Raw genomic sequence first — 18,928 nt, forward strand, 5'->3', positions numbered from 1 at the left:
CAGATATACAGGGAGGTCCAGCTTTTGCTACACAGAGGAAGGTTAGTTTTACTAGGACTCTCCCAGATTCCACTGATACTTCAGGATTTCATGCCAGTGCTATGGAGGACATTCAGGAGGCAGAAACTTATCAAAGGTTGGTAGAGAATATACTGGAAGGATGAGAAAAGATGTGGAGGAAATGGTGGCCCAGTGTGATACTTGTCAGAGGAACAAGTATCAAGCATATGGCCCCTGAGGACTGTTGCAGCACTTGAGTTACTGATCAGGTTTGTCAGAGGTGACATGGATTTCATCGAAGCTTACCAATCGAAGGCTACACTGTCATTCTAGTTGTAGTTGATCGCTTAGTAAGTATGCTCATTTCATACCGTTTGAGACATCCTTTTAATGCACTACCGTTGCACAATTTTCATCCGTGAGATGTGAGGCTTCATGGCTTCCTGAGTCGATAGTCTCCGACAGAGATAAATGTTCCTGAGCACTTTTGGAAGGAGATGTTCAGCACAAGGGACACATTTGAGCGCAGTTCAGCTACACCCACAGACAGATGGGCAATCTGAGTAGTCATAATAAGTAATCATAGAGTACTTGAACTACCTTAGATGTTTTGCAGGGAGAAGCAAGCATTGGAAGGTGGCTACCTTGGCTGATATATGGTTATAACACTTCATTTCATAAGGGCGCAGGTCACACCTTTCAGGTGCTTTATGGAGGATCCTGCAACCCGATACAGTACAGGCCTCATCTACATCAGTGTCTTAGTGGAGACAATTGTCCGAAAGGATGAGATTTGGGGAAGCTGAAGACATCTTTACGAGCCAGAACATCATGAAGCAGCAACAGATCATATAGGAAGGAGTTCAATTTGAGATTGGGAATTTTTTATTTGAAGTTGAGGCCTTACAGCATAATACTTTGCAAGGAGCTAAGTGTTAAGTTGGCCCGAGGTATTATGGCCCTATGAGTAGAGCCAGAAGATGAGAATGTAGCATATCGCTGAATTACCACCCACTACTACGATCTCCAGTCTTTTCATGTGTCACAGTTGAAGAAGTTCAAGGGAGTTCATGTTACCAGTCGATACTTACGCAACATTGTCTGAAGATGGTACAAATCTATTAGAGTCTTCTGCATGAAAGGGGTTAGACACACTGAGGAAGGAGGGAAGGAAGTTTTGATTGAGTGGAAAGAATCTACCCGACACATGACAAACTTGGGAGACCTATGAGATCATACAAGCTCAGTTTCCTGCTTTCAACCTTGAGGACAAGGTTAATCTTTGGTCGGGAAGTGATGATGGACCGCTCCGGTCCATAGCAGCACCGGCCCAAAAAAGGGCCGGTTCTCACTTATTGCAGGCGGAGAACCCGCCTGCCTGGGCGGACTGCCGAAGGGGAACCAGGAGTCGGGTGGGCCCAAGGGGGCCACCAAATTGAAGAGGAAGAATGAGGTGTTTTCCCTAGGGGTAATTAGGGTATTTTGAGGGGTTTATGTGAGAGTTAAAAGTGAGTTAGGGTGGCTTTTTGGAGGGATCTTATTTGGTGGCTGTTTTAGCTTTCTTTCTAATCTAGGGCTTGGGAGAAAGCTTCTCTTCTCGAAGTGAGAGCATTGTATCCGTGAAAACTTGTAAGTCTTTTGATATTCAAGTTATTGAAGTGTTTGTGAGTGTTTTCATCCAAGAAATTTCGCATTTTTCCACCATTTTTGGACTGTTTTTCTTGGATTCCGAAAATTACAAACTAAGATCCATCAGAATGCTCCAATAATAGCCTGCCTTGGCATCATGCAGAGTCATTCACTCGCATTAGAAAGACGAATCACAGACTGAGTATGAAATTACCGTATCTGACCCAAAGCTGAGGCTCCACTCCACTGGTTTCTCGGATCAGAATAGGAAGCTTTGGATTTAGGGTCTTCAGATCTTTGTAGTTTCGATGTACAAATTCCCTGCATATAACCTTGTGATTATTACCTCGTTAATCGACGAATGGCAGAAAAATCCAAAATTGGCAAACCCTAGACTCGAAATTAAAAGGAGAGATTGGGGAATACCGAGCTGGAAGACTAGCAGGCGAAGTCTGGCAGTATAGAAAGCGAAGCTCCTTCACACTACGAGAAAGATGACCTCTCCACGCCATTATTCCTCCTTACCTTGTCTCAAAAGCGGATCAGAAGGCTGCTTGTGGCCTTGTGCCAAGCCCAGAACTGAAACCGATCGACGATTAATGTTGACCCGTTGCTTCTACAGGTGCAAACAGGGGTTTTAACCCTTTCTATAATTTTCCTCTTTGTGATGAATTTGTCTAATGTCTTAAATTTTTTCAAAAAAAAAAATCTCATTTTAAAATATTCTTATTATATTCATAGCTGGCATAGGTCATTTATTATTGTCATCATCAAATTTTTGTCCGAGTTTCATCCACAATGAATTTAGATATTTCTTTGTTCATCAATGATTTAAGTATATATGGGTACTATTATTTCGAATTTTAGATTTTTTTTTTTTCATTTTCTATTATTTAACATAGATTTTGTCATTTTCTATCACACAGAATATGTTGAAACATCCGAGTAAATTATGTCTAAACCTAATTAAAACATAATCGAACATGATTCATGGCATCAAGGACTTTGTTGCTTGTTCTTGATTCATACAATGTTCAAACAGAGTTCGAATAATGAGTTACAATCGTCTTAACTCAGTGAAAAATCAGTACAATCATACCTTCAAATATAATTTAACCATGGATTGAGTGTATTCAAATATAGTCCAATCATGTCAATAAAGCTTCAAACTTGTTAGAATTAAAGCTTCATAACTTGCAGGTATATATTAGCAGCATAGCAGAAAACAAATAAGGGAAAAAGCTGAATGAAAAATTTCAATGTATATATGTGTGTGTGTGCGCGCGCGCGCGCGTGTGCGTTTGACGCTAGCATGAAAAATAGGATTATCTGTCAAAGAAAGAGCTCAATATTATTATAGGATAAGCGAGTAGGTTTATGAATTGGAACCTTGATTCAAGTTGTAATAATCATAACTAAATAACATCACTAGCAATAGTTGTAGGCCTCATATTCAATCTAAATTAATGAATAAATCAATAATAGTTTGCTTTTTGACACAATAGAAAACTATTGTTCCAAGGAAAGCCCAATATTCTATAGTGGAGCGACGATCAAATTTATTCGCAACCCAGTAAGAACTGGAGTAGGCAAATAGTTCAAGCCGTGCACAAAAGATAGGCAAACCAACATGCATTACTCCATGAAGACAATGTAGAATTCATTTTAGCATTTGAAAATGATAAATTGAAGGTCTTTGGATATGCAGACAAAGTTGATTGATATCAAAGGAAATGACCATCCAAGTAATTGTAAAATCTTGTAAGGAACGTACTATTTGATGATAAATTCAAGCTGAGAATATCATTCGGTAGTACCAATGGTTAATAATTTGGTGAGCAAAAGACTCATCACCAATTTGCAATCTTTAACATCATCCTTATTAGGAATTTTAGACACATAACATGATTGATTTTGATAAAGTTTGGCTTAAGTTTCGCTAACCTGTATGTTAGCAAGAAAAGCTGCATATCCAACATTACACATAAGAAATTGGGTTTGTAGATCTAGAAGAAGAGCTTCAATTAATTTATCATCATTACTAGTATGTAAAATGTCACAAACTTAGACAAATGTGTAAGGAATAGTGAATCCTTTATGATAAAATAAAAATGAAGGATCAACATTGCTTATGTAAAATCATAATGCAATAAATGCAATGAGAAGGCAAAAAATTATTGTCGATGCAACTATTTAAACTCATAAATAGCTTGATTAAGCAAAGAAATATGATTAGGAAATTATGGATCTTGAAAATTAGGTGGTTGCATGTGTATATAGTTTCATCAAGTTTCCCATAAAAGAAAACATTAGAAACATCTAATTGAAGAATTTTCCAATTATAAGAGATAGAATCAATGAATAATATTTGGATGGTGGAAAATTGAGCAACTGAAATGAAAATGGCATTATAATCTAAGCCAAATTCTTGTTTATATCATTAAGCAATTAAATGTTCTTTAAATCAAGTAGTAGAAAGATTTTTATTTTAAATTATTTTGATTTGATTTATGAGGAATAAGAGTCCAAATACGTTTTTTTCTTTTTTGTAATATCTCAAACTCCTTAGAAATGGCTGAGTACCAAACTACATGCTACATGGCTTGGGAAACACATGAAGGATCAATAGAAATAGTTGCATATAACATCTTGAAAATAGTTTTTGATTTGAGATGGCCAGTATGAAATCTAGTCAGCATGGAATGATAAGGAAGTGTTGGTTGTGAGACAAATTGAGTAGGAGAAACAACATAAGAACTAGTAGAAGAAGAAGAATTAGAAGTTGGAGAAGAAGTAGTAGAGGAAGAGAGATGTGAAGAAACATTAACAAAAGGATAAACAGCTAAACTAAGAGAAGATGAAGTAGTTTGAGTACAAGATGTTAGAACACTAAAGCATAAGTAAATAATCACCAGCCTAGTCTAGATCAAAGTTGGTTGTTATAGCAAGTAAATTCTAAAATGTGCACCGAGTATGTGTGGCTTTGATATACCTTAAGGGATTTTATGTTTGAGTTATTTATATGTGAATTTATTTATTTATTACATATTAAAGGAGATTTTAATTTGAATTTAAATCTTAATGTCATAATGTTTTATTAATAAATTTTATTTTAATAGTTAGAGTTATTTAATTTTAAGTTATGTAGAATCTTGATTATGAATAACTTTAAGTGAGAATTGAAGTTAAAAATCATCAAATTCTAAGGCTCATAATTTTAATGCATTTATCTTCTCCTAGAGGATTTGTACTAGGTTAGCTTATCTGGTTGTTACCATTGCAAAGGTTTCTTTAGACATGCTATAAAATGCATAATTCAACCTTTCAAAAAAATAAAAAATAAAAAAGAAGATTTTATTTTTATTGAATTCTTAATAAATTTATTTTATTATTTATTTTTAATTTATTTAATTTTATTTTGTTATATTTTATTTTATTTTTTGTTCATTGGATTATTGAATTTATAAATCCTTAATGGTGGGTTTGACCAGAGTGTGACTTTGGAATTTAATATGATTAGATTTTAATTTTATTTTTCATGTATTATACTATTTATTTAGAATTGTATGAAATTTTAATTATCAATTTAGATTATTTTTATTCATGATTTATATTTATTTAAGTATGAAATTTTGAAGTTTGATAATTTATTTAATTCCTTCATATAGAAGGAACTTGGGGTTATGCAATTATTTCATCAAATGACCTTAATTGATCAAATGATTGATATTATAGGTCAAGTGTGACTCTAAGTACAATCAAGAAGAATTTGTGGTCAATTGGATCAAAGGATGATTTTATATGATTTACTTTAATTAATAAGTTATAATTAAGGTTATTTAAAATGATGTTTTAATGGAATTTTATTTTTATTTGATTATATATTCAATTTGTGGTTCAATGCAATTTATTTTATATTTTTACCATTGATATTTATTTAGTTATGAATTTTACAATTTTAAGCCAAAAATTGCGGTTGAAATTATGGTTTGTGAAGTTTACAAGTAATGCAACCCAAATTGCTACCAAATTAATTCCTTGGATTTAAAATATCACTAAGTTTAATAGGTTTCATTTTCATCCCAATTGGAATTGAAATGAGTTTCCTATAAATTTTTTAAGTTATGAAACCTTAAACCTAAGTTGATTTACTTATGTGGCTTTATTGTTCAATGGTGTTTGCAATCAAGTGTTTCTAACCCTTATAATAAAAACAAGCCATAGAAAAATCAAACCAAAATTTTATATGAATTGTCTAAAATGACTTTTCAAATATCTAAGTCAAATTCTAACCCATTTAATTGAAAAAATAAGTCATGATAGTGGGGGCTTCAACTAGGCCTAAGAAAATTATGAGATGTAGGCAACATCCTATAATCTCTCAGCCAAATTTTAAGCTAATTCGATGAGTGTATAGGGAATAATAAATAAAAATTTTAGTGGGCATTTAAAATTAAATTACTTAAGATACACTCAACCAATCCACTATATTTTAATTTTAATATACAAAGCTTTTCTATCCATAGAGCCCTAGAACATGTATTTTAGGTCTATGAATGATTTATTATTAGTATTTGAAGCTCTGGGCATTAAAAAGTATTTAATATATCAATTTAAAGCATTTGTTAGTGGCAGTGCCAACTCAGCCTATGGTTTCCAGGTGGCGGAGAGCCATTGGATGCTTGTTTTGGTGGGAGATAGAATGTATCCACATCAGCTTAAATGTTGGCCATTCGATTCCGCGCTGAATTGATTGAATGACTGAGATTTAATACACTCAATCACTCGATCTGGAGAGTCAAACAGAGGGTTAATAAGATGAAATTTGAACCATTTGAGTTAATTTACTCAAGCTAGATGGTTCATTTTTCAACTTCTTCCTCTAGAAAATAGAAGGACTGATTTTCATTTTGCTTTAAACTATTTATATAATAGATTTTAATGCCTAAAATCATTCACAAAGTCTTCTACATGAATAAACTCATTGTATTAAGCTTGAGGGCTTCATATAATGAATTGAATGAAAATTAAAAAACCTTAGCTAGGTTTTAAGTTAGGATGTAGGTATTGCCTCTTTCTATTGAGTTTTAGGAATGGATTTTGATCTTATTCTCTATTTTAGCTTCAGTGGGGAAGGTTTGCTTAAGAATTCATGGCTAGAGAAGCAGCAAAGAGATAGTAAGATCTCTTGGGATGGAGAAGCTGATAGAGCTGACTTGTTCTTCTCTATAATGACCTCCAAATGCTTGGATTTTGAGTGGGGATATATAGAGAGGTCTAGAGAAGAAAAATAAAATATGATCTTCATTAGAGAGCGGTTTGGTTTCAAGTGTAGTCCATTTAATGGTTTTATTAGGTTTAGGCTAATCCAAATGATGTCATTGATTACTGTGATAGCTTAAAATATTGCTAGATGTCTAGGAATGTTTAAGGAATAGTTTCTAGAGCTGGGAGTGGCCAGTAAAGCCAAAAATGACTTGGGGTCAATTTCCCATATGGGTCAAGCCCAAGCTAAACCAGCCCTTGGGCTGGGTTTAAATGGGTCCATAAAGGTTCTAGAAATCCATTTTAGCGAGCTAAAAATGCTGGTGTTGAAGGAAGTGGAGTGTTGATGGGGTTTGACCATACATGACCAAACTTGGTCTTTTTACCCCTTTGACTAGTTAAACATGATCAAGGCACTTAGAACTAACCCTAAGGAGTCTCTAGAGGTTAATTAGGCCAAGATTAGAGGTTTAGGTTTAGAGGATTTAGTATTTGCATGGGTGATACAAAGCTTAGCCTAGGTTTGACCAATTCTCATGATTTGAAAAGGCCAACTCAACATGAAATGACTAGGCCATGGTTTAAGCATATTTAAGAAGTATATTCAGTTTAAGTGACCAAGGTTGGCTAATTGATTGCATACAAAGACAACTTAGGCTAGACTGATTTTACCAGTTTTGGTTGACTTGATTAAGTCAACCTTTAATCTAAGAATGTGGACCACATGAGTGTGACACTTTAGGAGCTTTCATAAATTCAGTTGAGTGATTTTATGTAGAGTTAAAGAGGCTATAGAGGGTTAATGCATATGTTCGACCAATTGAGCTAGTTTGACCTAGCTCAAGTTTGTTGACTAGGTCAAACCCTAGCTTGAGAGCTAGATTTGAGGAGCTTAATGTATGAAGCTCCTAGGGTGAGAGTTCGGGTAGGTTTTGAAGTCAACAGGCAAGTGTTACGTATGATGCAGTCTACTAGGCATGTAGTGCATGGATCCATGTTTTACTTTGATTCTTGGGTCAACCAAGGAATGCTTCAAGGTTTGAAATGATTTAGGAATATTTAGATACACTTTGAAGAGCTTGGAGTTCAATGGCTAAGTATAGATCAATTAGACTAGTCACCAAACTCAAGGCAAGGTAATTCAAGCATGGAGGGGCATATAATATCATCATATGGTCAAATACAATTAACTAGGATTGGACCTAAGGTCTTAGGTTACCTTTATTTGCTTAGGGATGGTCCTATACTGATATTGACTAATCAGAAGGATTTGGATATATGATTGAGCAGACTTGAATAGGTGATTGACAGGCTAAGGTAGGAGAACTAGGGCTGAGTTCCTATTGCTTGATGAAGTCATGCAACACTATGGTAATATAGTGTTAGATTGAATGAATTTTAGGGTTTGATATTTCAATGACCTTATCTAAAATGAGGTTAACATTATTAATTTGGAACAATATCCTAATCAATATTGGTAATATAAAGTGTTTTATTATTTTTAACTTGCACCTTAGAGGAACTAGAGTATGGCTGAGAAAAATGAAGTTTTGATGCATTGAATGTAATATGAGAGGAACCATTCAAATTTAAAACTAGTTACTAGAGGAAGAATACTCTCGAACAGGGAAGGCTTATGGTTTGGATTGAAAGAAGTGGTTTGTCTTATGTAAGGATTTAAGAGTGTAGTGGCCCGATTTACCCTAAATTTCTCACTCATTATATTGGAGAAAGTGGCATCCTTTGCAAGTTAAACCAGTGGACATAAAAACTCCTATAGATATATACACATAACATTAGCCTCTATGTATAGATTTTACTGGGGTTTTGAGTATTTTAGATTAGTGAAATTCTTTCAAGAATGGAACTGCGCAAGCAATTCTAGAAAGCCTAGCCAACACTAACTATGGGAAATTTTACTTGGATTAAAAGTGGTGGAATGGGATTTGGGATTATTTTAAAGATGGAATACTAAGATAAGAGCACAAAAAAAAAGAAAATTTTATTAAATAAAAGTGCAAGAAAGAAAAGAAACCGACTCACCGAAAAAGGGGTTCAAGGAGTCACCTAATCTCCTTGAGTATGGTCGGCCACCAAGCTTCCAAGCCACTTAATTTTTTTTTACAAAAATGAGTACGAAAATTAAATCTATCTTTGTTTTAGTCTGCGAATATTTTATACAACAGAAAACAAAGTAAAGAGATAAATCCATTCATTTTAAAATCAAAATAAAGGAAGGGAAGGAGGGAGAGGGGCTAGCCCCTTGCTTAGGCCCACTAATAACCACCACCTTTCTCTCATCCATACTAGCATGGTTCTAACAAAGAAAATTACATTAACATGAAATCCACATAATACTTACAACATCAAATAAATGCAAATACATGAAAATACACAAAACATGAAATTAAATGCATAACATCTTCATCATGTGCTCTTGCTTTTGTTCTTATCCTTCATGGCTTGAGCTTCATAAGTCCTTGCCCTTGCCCTAGTAATCGGTCCACTTCCATATGCTACATCAAAACTATACTTACATTTGATAACATCTTCTTATGCTTTTCATATGCTTCTTACTCTCATTTTTAAGGTTAAATAATTCCACTAACATGGGATTTGTTCTCACTATAAATAATCCAATCTTCTTGAATTTTCCATAAGACATACTTCAATAATGATTGTAAGGAGGCCCTCGCACATATGAAGTCCTATTAATATATAATAAAACTTTAGTAAATTTATCAACTCTTTCAATCATAACAATCACTTTATATATCACATTTGCACAACATAGCATCATGAAAGTACTTGTAAGAGGGTAAAAAGCACAATAATAATAATGTCTAATTCTCATTTTCAATAACCACATATATTTATCAAATTGTAAATGATAGAATTAAACTCAATTCATACATGATGTGATTGTTCTACCGAGGCAAATTCAACCTTTGCTTTTGATATAATTTGTTGTAGAGGCTCTGGGTTATATATAAAAAGTATGGCATTAGACATAAAGCTCTAGTAGTTATTTCCTTTAAGACTTTTATCACAATCACATCTATCAAATATAGCTAAATTGTTAAGAGAGCCTTCTCATCCTTTTTTTATATTAGAAATAATCATTTTATTATATTTAAATGAGAATTTAAAACTTAATAGGGCAGTGGAGAAAAATGATATATGCAGCTGACCCCACTTAGTGGGATAGAAGCTTGATATTGTTGTTGTCATGTTCACTCATTATCATAGGCATTTTTTATTGTCCCATTAGTATTTTGTACCCAAACTTGTTGGACCAAAAAACCCTGTATATTGATCTTTCATATTCCAAAGCTCTTTAACCCAAACTTCCAAATCTTCATAGCAATTGTAGTTCTATAAACCTTTACTATGATATCAGTTGTTAGGAAAGTAGAGTGCACCTAACTTTAATTGTGAAAGTAAAAAACATTAATAATAAATATGATAGGTTATAAAGTAATTATAAATAAGATCAACCACACACAAAAGATAAAAAAAACTTGTATGCTTTAATAAAATCCACCAACTTTTATGATCGTGTAGTAGAGACTAAAATAATCCACTAAACTTTAAAAGAAAATATATTAAAGATTTAGGATTTCTTTTGAGACAGTTTTTTTATTGCTTCTTAAAGCAACTTCCTAGTACAAAAATTAAAATTTTTGTACTAGGAAGCTGCTTTAAGAAGCAGAAAGAAAGTCGCCCCAAACGAAGCATTATTCATGCATGGGAAGATGTGCAGAAGTTACTGCTTTGAAAATAGATGTCTGCCTTGAATCAAGAAGAAAATATGCTACTACTTATCATCATTGGTGAGGAAAAAGGCTTTCCTCGATTCTTCCTGCTTTCAGGTTTCTAAGAGCTTCTCATAAATCTACCTCTCTCCTTTCTCCATAGCAACTCCTGATGCCCTTCCCAATAGCTATACTCGCTCAAGCCTCTTTCTCCCTTTTGAAGCTCTGACCGGGAGGGTGTAAATTATAAATGAGAAAAAAATATGAATATAAAAAATCTAATAATCTCACATTCAAGAAGTACTATCTCAAACATCTCATAAAATATTTAGTTCCAGGACTATACTGCCACAGATCCTGATATATTTCCATGACTAATGAGATGTCTTCTATGGCTTACGTTTGAGATAGCTTTTTAATTGCTTTCAAAAGTCTTACTTTTGTACTAGAATATTGCTTTAGAAAGCAGTAAGAAATCTATCTCAAAGAACGCCTAAGTCGTCAAATAGACAAACAGTTGAAAGAAGTGAACAACTCTGACATAGCACGTACAGTTATGAAGCTTATTTTGCAGATTTCTATATTTATTGTGGAAATTTACATTGTTGTTTTATGATGTGATTGTTTTTTGTTACAAGATTTGATAAAGATCTGGAATAAGAACCAGCTGAAACACAAACTTGTACATGACACAAAGGATCAGGCAATGTATACCTTTAAATTATCTACTCTAAATCAATCAGAAAATGTTTTTTTTTTTTTTTTACAGTGGATTATCTCAATGATGAAGCTAAAATTTACATTATTTTCTCCAAGCTGGTTTGTTGCTGATCAAAATGCTTATGTACCTTGAATATGCGAATTGCATTTTCTTCTCTTATCTGTCCCATTCACTTCTAACACATTTCAGGGTCTTAGCATTCTTGGATTTGTATTTGAGGACATCCATGATGTGATAACATCTACTAGCATTTCAATATCCTTTGAAATCTGTGTGCGAAGGATACTTGAATTTGGACCCAATGTATTGCTAATTTCTTTTGCCACTGACTCCCACGGCGTTCCAGCAGTTAGATTTGCCAGAAGTTCACCTCCACGGTTCACTGCATCAGCCATTGCAGGAGGAACATCAGGAAGGACCTGTATATATGGCAAATTTACAGGAAAATAAAAAACAAATAAACAAAAACATAAGATATTATGCGTGATAATAATGGAAAAAGTTTCAAAACGTTGAGGGGCAAACAACTCTATCAAAAGTTCTTAATTAGGAATCTAAATCAATCTAAAATAATTAAATATTCATCTCTAGTTATGTATAAAAAATATTGCTTGAGATTAAATTTCTTTTAAATGTTTAAATGAAACATACCTGTTGCAGTGGAAGTCCATGGTCTCCAGGTAATGAACGGATGGACAAGTCCAGCTGAGAACTTATAGCAGATTCACAGCTTAACAATTTGGCTAGTGTTGGAGTTTCGTCAATCGTATCATCCTTGAACTGTATCAGTAGATTCCTTGAAATTCCATAGTAGGATTTTATCTGCAAAGTTAATCTTTTTTTAATTCATAGTATAGCTATTTCAGCAATAAAATAACATTTTTGGTAGGTAAAGCTAAAGTTAGTTATCCAAAATAGCACATTCTGTTTGGACAACCACCTCTATTTCTAAAATTGAAGATCTCAATCTATTAGTTTATTGATTTCACAGATGACCAAGTTCTCAAAAGACATTTCTGTCCTCGTGAATTGCATATGATGAACACCCAGTAAACTAGTGAACCTTCTCGAAAGTTTTACATATGAAAGTATACTATAATAAATTTAAATAAAAGTTTGTCAAGGTCATATAAAATTAGTTAGTAAGAAAGTATTGTGAGAAGAATAGGTTAATTAACCAAAGGAACCGTTTGTTTGATTCCCCAAACAATTGAGAGTTCAGACATACCAGTCTGCTGGTTTCCTCTGGTTTAGGAATAAAGTCTTCTCTTCCATTAACTAGATCCATGTACAGAGGTGAGAGCTGTTCAACCAGTGGCAGAACCTGCTTCAAAATTGGAGGACTAAGAGACTCCAGCTGTCTCATGGCAATTTCAGCCTAGAATAAACAATGCATCATACATTTAATCAACAATAACAATAAATTTAGGCTTCGTTTGGGACGGCTTTCTTACTGCTTCTTAAAGCAGCTTTTTAGTATAAAATTTTTAATTTTTATATTAGAAAACTGCTTTATGAAGTAGTAAGAAAGTCATTCCAAACGAAGTCTTAATCAGTATAAAGAACATAACATTGAAGGCATAAATGCAAGAAATACAAGTCTGACCCCACGGCGGATACTGGGAGATGATGTGAGCTGAGTTAGGAGTGGGCCCAAACTCTGGGCCATTGGTACTATAACTGGAGAAAACAGAGGTATTGCTAGGCTTGCTTCCTGTAAATTCCCCCCCAAAAAAAAAGTAAAAATACTATTTCATTAAGGAGATGCATGTTCGGTAAAGATAACAAAGAGAGAATGACAGAAGAGGAGTAAAAATCATAATAAGACAAGAAACAATCTATCTCAGAAGCCCAACAATTCTTATTTATTTACCCGTTTCTTCGAAATTCTGCTTCGGAGAAATAAAAAAGATGGATACTCATAACCTCGCAGTGGCAAAGGAATAAACTAGAGCATACAAAATGGCACACCATCAACGTAATGACCATGAGCAGTTGCTTACCCAAAAACTAAAGTTAATTTTATGAAGTTTGATGAAAAAGTACAGTAAACAATAAATTACAATAACCAAGCACAATAAAGATCTAAGGGTTTCTTTTAATGGTTATTTCTCATGGTCAAACTAGAGTAAACAATAGCAATTCAAATATAGAGCCAACCACAGCTAAAAAGGAAGAAGCAAGTAGTACATAGCATCAAAAGCTATAAAAGTTGTCACTACCAAGAGAATAGCTAACTGAGCTATCATTGACGACCACCAAGAGCAAGTTTCCTTTCTCCTGCATTTTTAAATAGGACTGGAACCAAGATAATTTACTGGTCACCAAAATTATTAAATTCTACCCCAAAAAAATTGAGACCGAACATGAATTTTTAGCTACGAACAATTTAATTCTTCAAAAAGAAAATCCGGAATATCTCACACTTGACTAAATTCCAATCACACAAGCAAAACAAGCAACTAAACAAATTACGAATAAGAATTAAAATCACCTATAGAAAGAACAAGGCCACATACCAATACAAGGAGACTCACCCTTGAAAGTAGCTATCCACCCTTGTGAAGTACTAAAATAATGAATGTACATCTAATGACCATATTCAAGAATAGAGAAAAATAAAAATTTTACATCAATGTCGAGTGTCCATTTAATTTTTATAAGTCTTTGGATCCTCTATTTGCCCAGCAAAGGATCCAAAATAAAAAAAAAAATGTGCAAAATCTATCACAATCAACTTAAAAATTGGAATACTTAAAAAAAAAAAAAAACAATTCCATAATTACATAAGGTTCTGATAAATAAGTAACACCAATTATATGCATAGAGTGTAAACATCCTGCATTGAAATGTTAGGAAGCAAAAACAGAGAAGATAAGTTAAAGCTTCAGAATCATTCCTCGTTTCTCATCCTTAACCCTGCTTTACAAAGCTACAGTATATAAAGTATATTATGGGGAGCAAATCCTGACTTAGCCGCTAATGACAGTATGACAGGAAGACAGGACACAGAGGTAGTGCTCACACAACAGTGCTCAAGTACTGGAAACTGGATAAGCTATCTCTATCTGCAGATATACTCTAACAGTCCCCCTCAAACTCAGCATTGGAGGAGCGAATGGTGAGTTTGTCCCGTAATTGGTTGAAGTGAAGAGGAGATAAGGGCTTAGTAAGAATATCTTCCATTTGATCCTTGGAGTGAATGTGCCGAAGGGAGACCTCTTTAAGCTGTATATGTTGACTAATAAAATGATAGTCAATCTCAATATGTTTTGTGCGTGAGTGAAACACATGATTGTTAGCTAACGCAATAGCTGAAGTATTGTCACAAAAAATGGAAGTAGGCCCGGACTGAAGTAAGGATAGATCATCCAATAAACGACGAAGCCATATAATATCAGACACTGCAGAAGAAAGGGCTCTATATTCAGCCTCAGTCGAAGATTTAGCGACTGTGACTTGCTTTTTAACACACCAGGAGATGAGATTGGAGCCTAGATAAGTATAGAATCCAGTAACTGATTTACGATCTGCTGGATCTGAAGCCCAATCGGCGTCAACAAAGGTCGTGAGTTGAAGTGTGCCGGGTATTAATGGTAGACCAAAAGCTATGGTTCCCTGGATATACCGTAAAAGCCTTTTAACTGCAAGAAAATCTGCATTTGTAGGTGCATGCATATGCTGACAGATAGAATTAACAGCGAAGGCAATGTCCGGGCGAGTAATAGTAAGATAATTAAGTGACCCAGCTAAACGACGATATAAATTGGGATCAGAAAATGGCTGCTGGGCAGCAGCAACTTTGGATGGCTTCAGCGTAAGAGGTGTAGAAACTGGTGTGCAGCCGGAGAAGCCAGCTGAATGTAGGAGATCAGTTGCATACTTAGTTTGATGGAGGATGAGAGCACCAGGTTGCCGCTTGATTTGAATCCCAAGAAAGGTGTCAACTGCACCTAGTTGCTTAAGAGAAAAGGCAGTTTTAAGTTGTAGTAACAGTGTGTCAATGGTAGGAGTGTGGTTACCAGTAAGAAGCAAGTCATCCACATATATGAGAAGATAAAGTCGGACTGAATCCTTGCGATAAATGAGCAGCGAAGGATCAGCTTTGCTGAAACCGAAGCCAAACTGAACGAGAAAAGTAGTTAGTTTATTGTACCATTGACGTGGTGCTTGTTTAAGCCCATAAATAGCTTTGTGAAGACGGCACACATGGTGAGGATGAGTTGTATCGGCAAAGCCAGGAGGTTGTTTCATATAAACTTCCTCATGAAGGTCTCCATGTAAAAAGGCATTTGAGATATCAAATTGAAGAGTTTGCCATTTATGATGAAGGGCAAGAAGCAACAGTAGCCGAATGGTTGGTAACTTGGCAACGGGACTAAATGTCTCAGTGAAATTGACACCATGCTCTTGATCAAAACCTTGTGCAACTAGCCTTGCTTTATAGCGATCAATCGTGCCATCGGATGTAGTTTTCAGTTTGAAGATCCATTTGCAGCCTAAAATGGGTTTATTGGTTGGCGGTGGTTGTAAACTCCAAGTACCTTTTTGCTGCAGTGCTAGAAATTCATCTGACATTGCTTGTCTCCAACATTCAGATTTAAGTGCTTGATGATAAGAGGTCGGAGCAGTTGTTGAACAAGGAACAATGAGCAAATCAAAAATGACCTTCGGTTTGGAATGGCCAGTCTTCTGTCGTGTTAACATGTGGTGAATACGAGGTGAAGTGGTGGTAGTTAAGGATGAAGGAACGTCTGCAGGTACAGGCATGGAGGAAGACAGTGAAGCAGATAAGTCATTAGGTGAGTGAGGTGGAGAATTGGTATGTGGCATTTGTTGTGTAGGAGCTATAGGCAAGGATTGGGAGGTCTGTAGTGGAGTGGGAATTGAAACCGGAGTAAGTAATAATGGATTTTGAAGTGTTGGTATAGGTGCAGTGGATGAAGTATGTGGAGTGGAGGAATAAGGAAATATATGCTCATAAAATTGAACATGACGAGACACAATGACCTTATTGTGAAGAATATTGAAGCAATGATAACCTTTGTGGATGGAAGAATAACCTAGAAAGATACATTCTTGTGACCGAGGAGCTAATTTGTGGCTAGAGATTGGTTGAAGCCAGGGATAACATAAACAACCAAAGGTTCTGAGATGCGAGTAGGAAGGTAGAATATGATAAAGAAGTTTATATGGAATGTTGAGATTACGTGCTTTAGTAGGTGGGATATTAATTAAATAATTCGAAGTCATGAGAGCTTCAGCCCAAAATTTAAAAGGAAGTTTGGAAGCATGAAGTAGAGCACGAGTCGTTTCTAGTAGATGACGATGCTTGCGTTTTGCAAGCCCATTTTGTCCAGGGGTATAAGGACAGCTGAACTGATGTGTGATTCCATGTTGAAGTAGAAAATTTCGAAATTGGTGACTTAAATATTCTCCGCCTCCATCAGTTCTAAATGTTTGAATGGAAGTTTTAAAGGTATTTTGTACAAGCTGAAAGAAATGTTGAAATTTCAAATACACTTCGTCTTTAGAATGTAACAAATAAAGCCAAGTATAACGAGTGTAATCATCTATAAAGACAACATAGTATCGAAAACCATTTAGAGAAGGAACAGGTGCAGGTCCCCAAACATCTGAGTGTATTAATTGAAAAAGTTTAATTACATTGCTTTGAGATAAAGAGAAGGGCAATTTATGACTTTTAGCCACATTACAAGAAGAGCAAACAAAAGTAGTAGAAGGGGTACATATTGTAGGAACTATAGAAGCTAAAGTCCTTAAAGTACTAATACTTGGATGCCCCAAACGAGCATGCCACGAAGTAGTCGATCCAATGGATGAATGAAAGGCAGACTGATAACGGGTAGATGTGGATCGGAGTGGATAGAGTCCATCTTGTGCTTTGCCACGAAGAAGAACACTATTGTCCGAGAGATCCTTGATGAGAAAGCCATGAGAATCAAACAAGATTGAACAATTATTGTCAGATGTTAATTTGTGAATGGAAAGGAGATTATGAGAAAGCAATGGAACATAAAGGAGATTTTTAAGATGCAGCTTACGATTTGTATCAGGAAGTGGGAGAATTCCTTGCCCGGACTGATGGATAGGTAACGTTCCACCACTTGCAACAGAGACAGAATCAGGACCGAAATATGGTGAGGACATTTGTAATTGATTTGCATCAGATGTAAGATGAGTAGAAGCTCCTGTATCAAGCACCCATTCAGTAACTGGTGCATTTAATTCGCTGTTAGAGTTTGTGAGATACGTCAGAGGAGGTGGAGCTGGGTTCGTGGAATTTGTTGGAGCATACTGCATATTGCACCGATGCCAACAGTTGAGTGCAACATGACCAACCATGCCACATATTTGACACGTTGGACGAACACCAGACGGACTGGACTGATTTCGAACAGGATAACTGATAGGCTGAACAGCTGGAGAATTGTTTAAGCCAGGACCTGCATTGTTTGTCCTGAAGGAAGCTCCTCTGCCTCTGCCTCACGAGGCAGATCGACCACGATTGGTGTTAAATCTGATTGTCCACAGAGCCGAATGCTCAGACGGAAGCTGAGAATCCTTCAGCTGCTCATTGTTTAAATTTATCTCCTCACTGCAAAGATACGAATACAAAGTGTCCAGGCTAATAGAATCTTGAGTTGTGCGGATTGCAGATTTAAAAGGGTTGTAAATAGAAGGGAGTCCATTTAAAGTGTGAAGAATAATATCTTCAACGTCTATGTGTCCACCTGAAGCCACAATATTATCAACTATGGCTTTGATCTGAGCCAAATATTGTGTCATTGTAGATTCCTTCATCTGTATATGGTGCAGTTGATTTTTAAGTTGAATCACACGCGAGCGATTCGTTGGCTGAAGGCGATTCTCCAATATCACCCAGATCTCATGAGCGGTAGAAAGAGACAATATATAAGGCAATACAGAGGTAGAAATGGTGGACATTAATGCTGAAACAAGATTTTGATCTACCATCTTCCAGATCCGCAGATCCTGGGAGTCGGATTCCACCGGAGGAGCAACCGTTCCAGTCAGGTAACCCTCAAAACCATTTGCCGAAAACAACTTGAACACTTGCATACGCCAAATAGGATAGTTTTCATTAGTGAGAGAAGTAGAAACAATGTTCTTCAGATTGCTCATCAGAAACTTCAACGAAGAAGGGATAGTGATCTCCGACATAGCAGCTGAGAGAGAAGACGCTGACGCCGAAGCAGACATAGCGGAAGAAGTCGATTCAGAATTCGCCATTGTTTGCTCACTGAATCTTTAGCTCTGATACCATGTAAACATCCTGCATTGAAATGTTAGGAAGCAAAAACAGAGAAGAGAAGTTAAAGCTTCAGAATCATTCCTCGTTTCTCATCCTTAACCCTGCTTTACAAAGCTACAGTATATAAAGTATATTATGTGGAGCAAATCCTGACTTAGCTGCTAATGACAGTATGACAGGCAGACAGGACACAGAGGTAGTGCTCACACAACAGTGCTCAAGTACTGGAAACCAGATAAGCTATCTCTATCTGCAGATATA

General features: G+C 35.5%; 2 protein-coding genes across 2 annotated transcripts in view; both read right to left on the minus strand.

Annotated features, from left to right (window-relative positions):
• The window catches only part of LOC110093395 (NADH dehydrogenase [ubiquinone] 1 alpha subcomplex subunit 2), a 15,180-nt gene extending 12,967 nt beyond the window's left edge, over nucleotides 1-2,213 (minus strand). The window contains exons 1-2 of the mRNA XM_020818268.2: nucleotides 2,056-2,213; nucleotides 1,844-1,950 (exon numbers count right to left, since the gene is read on the minus strand). Coding sequence (XP_020673927.1) covers nucleotides 1,844-1,950; nucleotides 2,056-2,141 — 193 coding nt within the window. The 5' untranslated portion in view covers nucleotides 2,142-2,213. The remainder of the gene's footprint in view (nucleotides 1-1,843; nucleotides 1,951-2,055) is intronic.
• An 8,985-nt stretch (nucleotides 2,214-11,198) lies between these two features.
• Nucleotides 11,199-18,928, minus strand: part of LOC110093403 — a 25,280-nt gene continuing 17,550 nt past the window's right edge. The window contains exons 7-10 of the mRNA XM_020818282.2: nucleotides 12,977-13,084; nucleotides 12,599-12,748; nucleotides 12,022-12,192; nucleotides 11,199-11,789 (exon numbers count right to left, since the gene is read on the minus strand). Coding sequence (XP_020673941.1) covers nucleotides 11,556-11,789; nucleotides 12,022-12,192; nucleotides 12,599-12,748; nucleotides 12,977-13,084 — 663 coding nt within the window. The 3' untranslated portion in view covers nucleotides 11,199-11,555. The remainder of the gene's footprint in view (nucleotides 11,790-12,021; nucleotides 12,193-12,598; nucleotides 12,749-12,976; nucleotides 13,085-18,928) is intronic.

This window comes from Dendrobium catenatum, unplaced genomic scaffold, assembly GCF_001605985.2.
Source record: "Dendrobium catenatum unplaced genomic scaffold, ASM160598v2 fragScaff_scaffold_1038, whole genome shotgun sequence".
NCBI lineage: Eukaryota > Viridiplantae > Streptophyta > Magnoliopsida > Asparagales > Orchidaceae > Dendrobium > Dendrobium catenatum.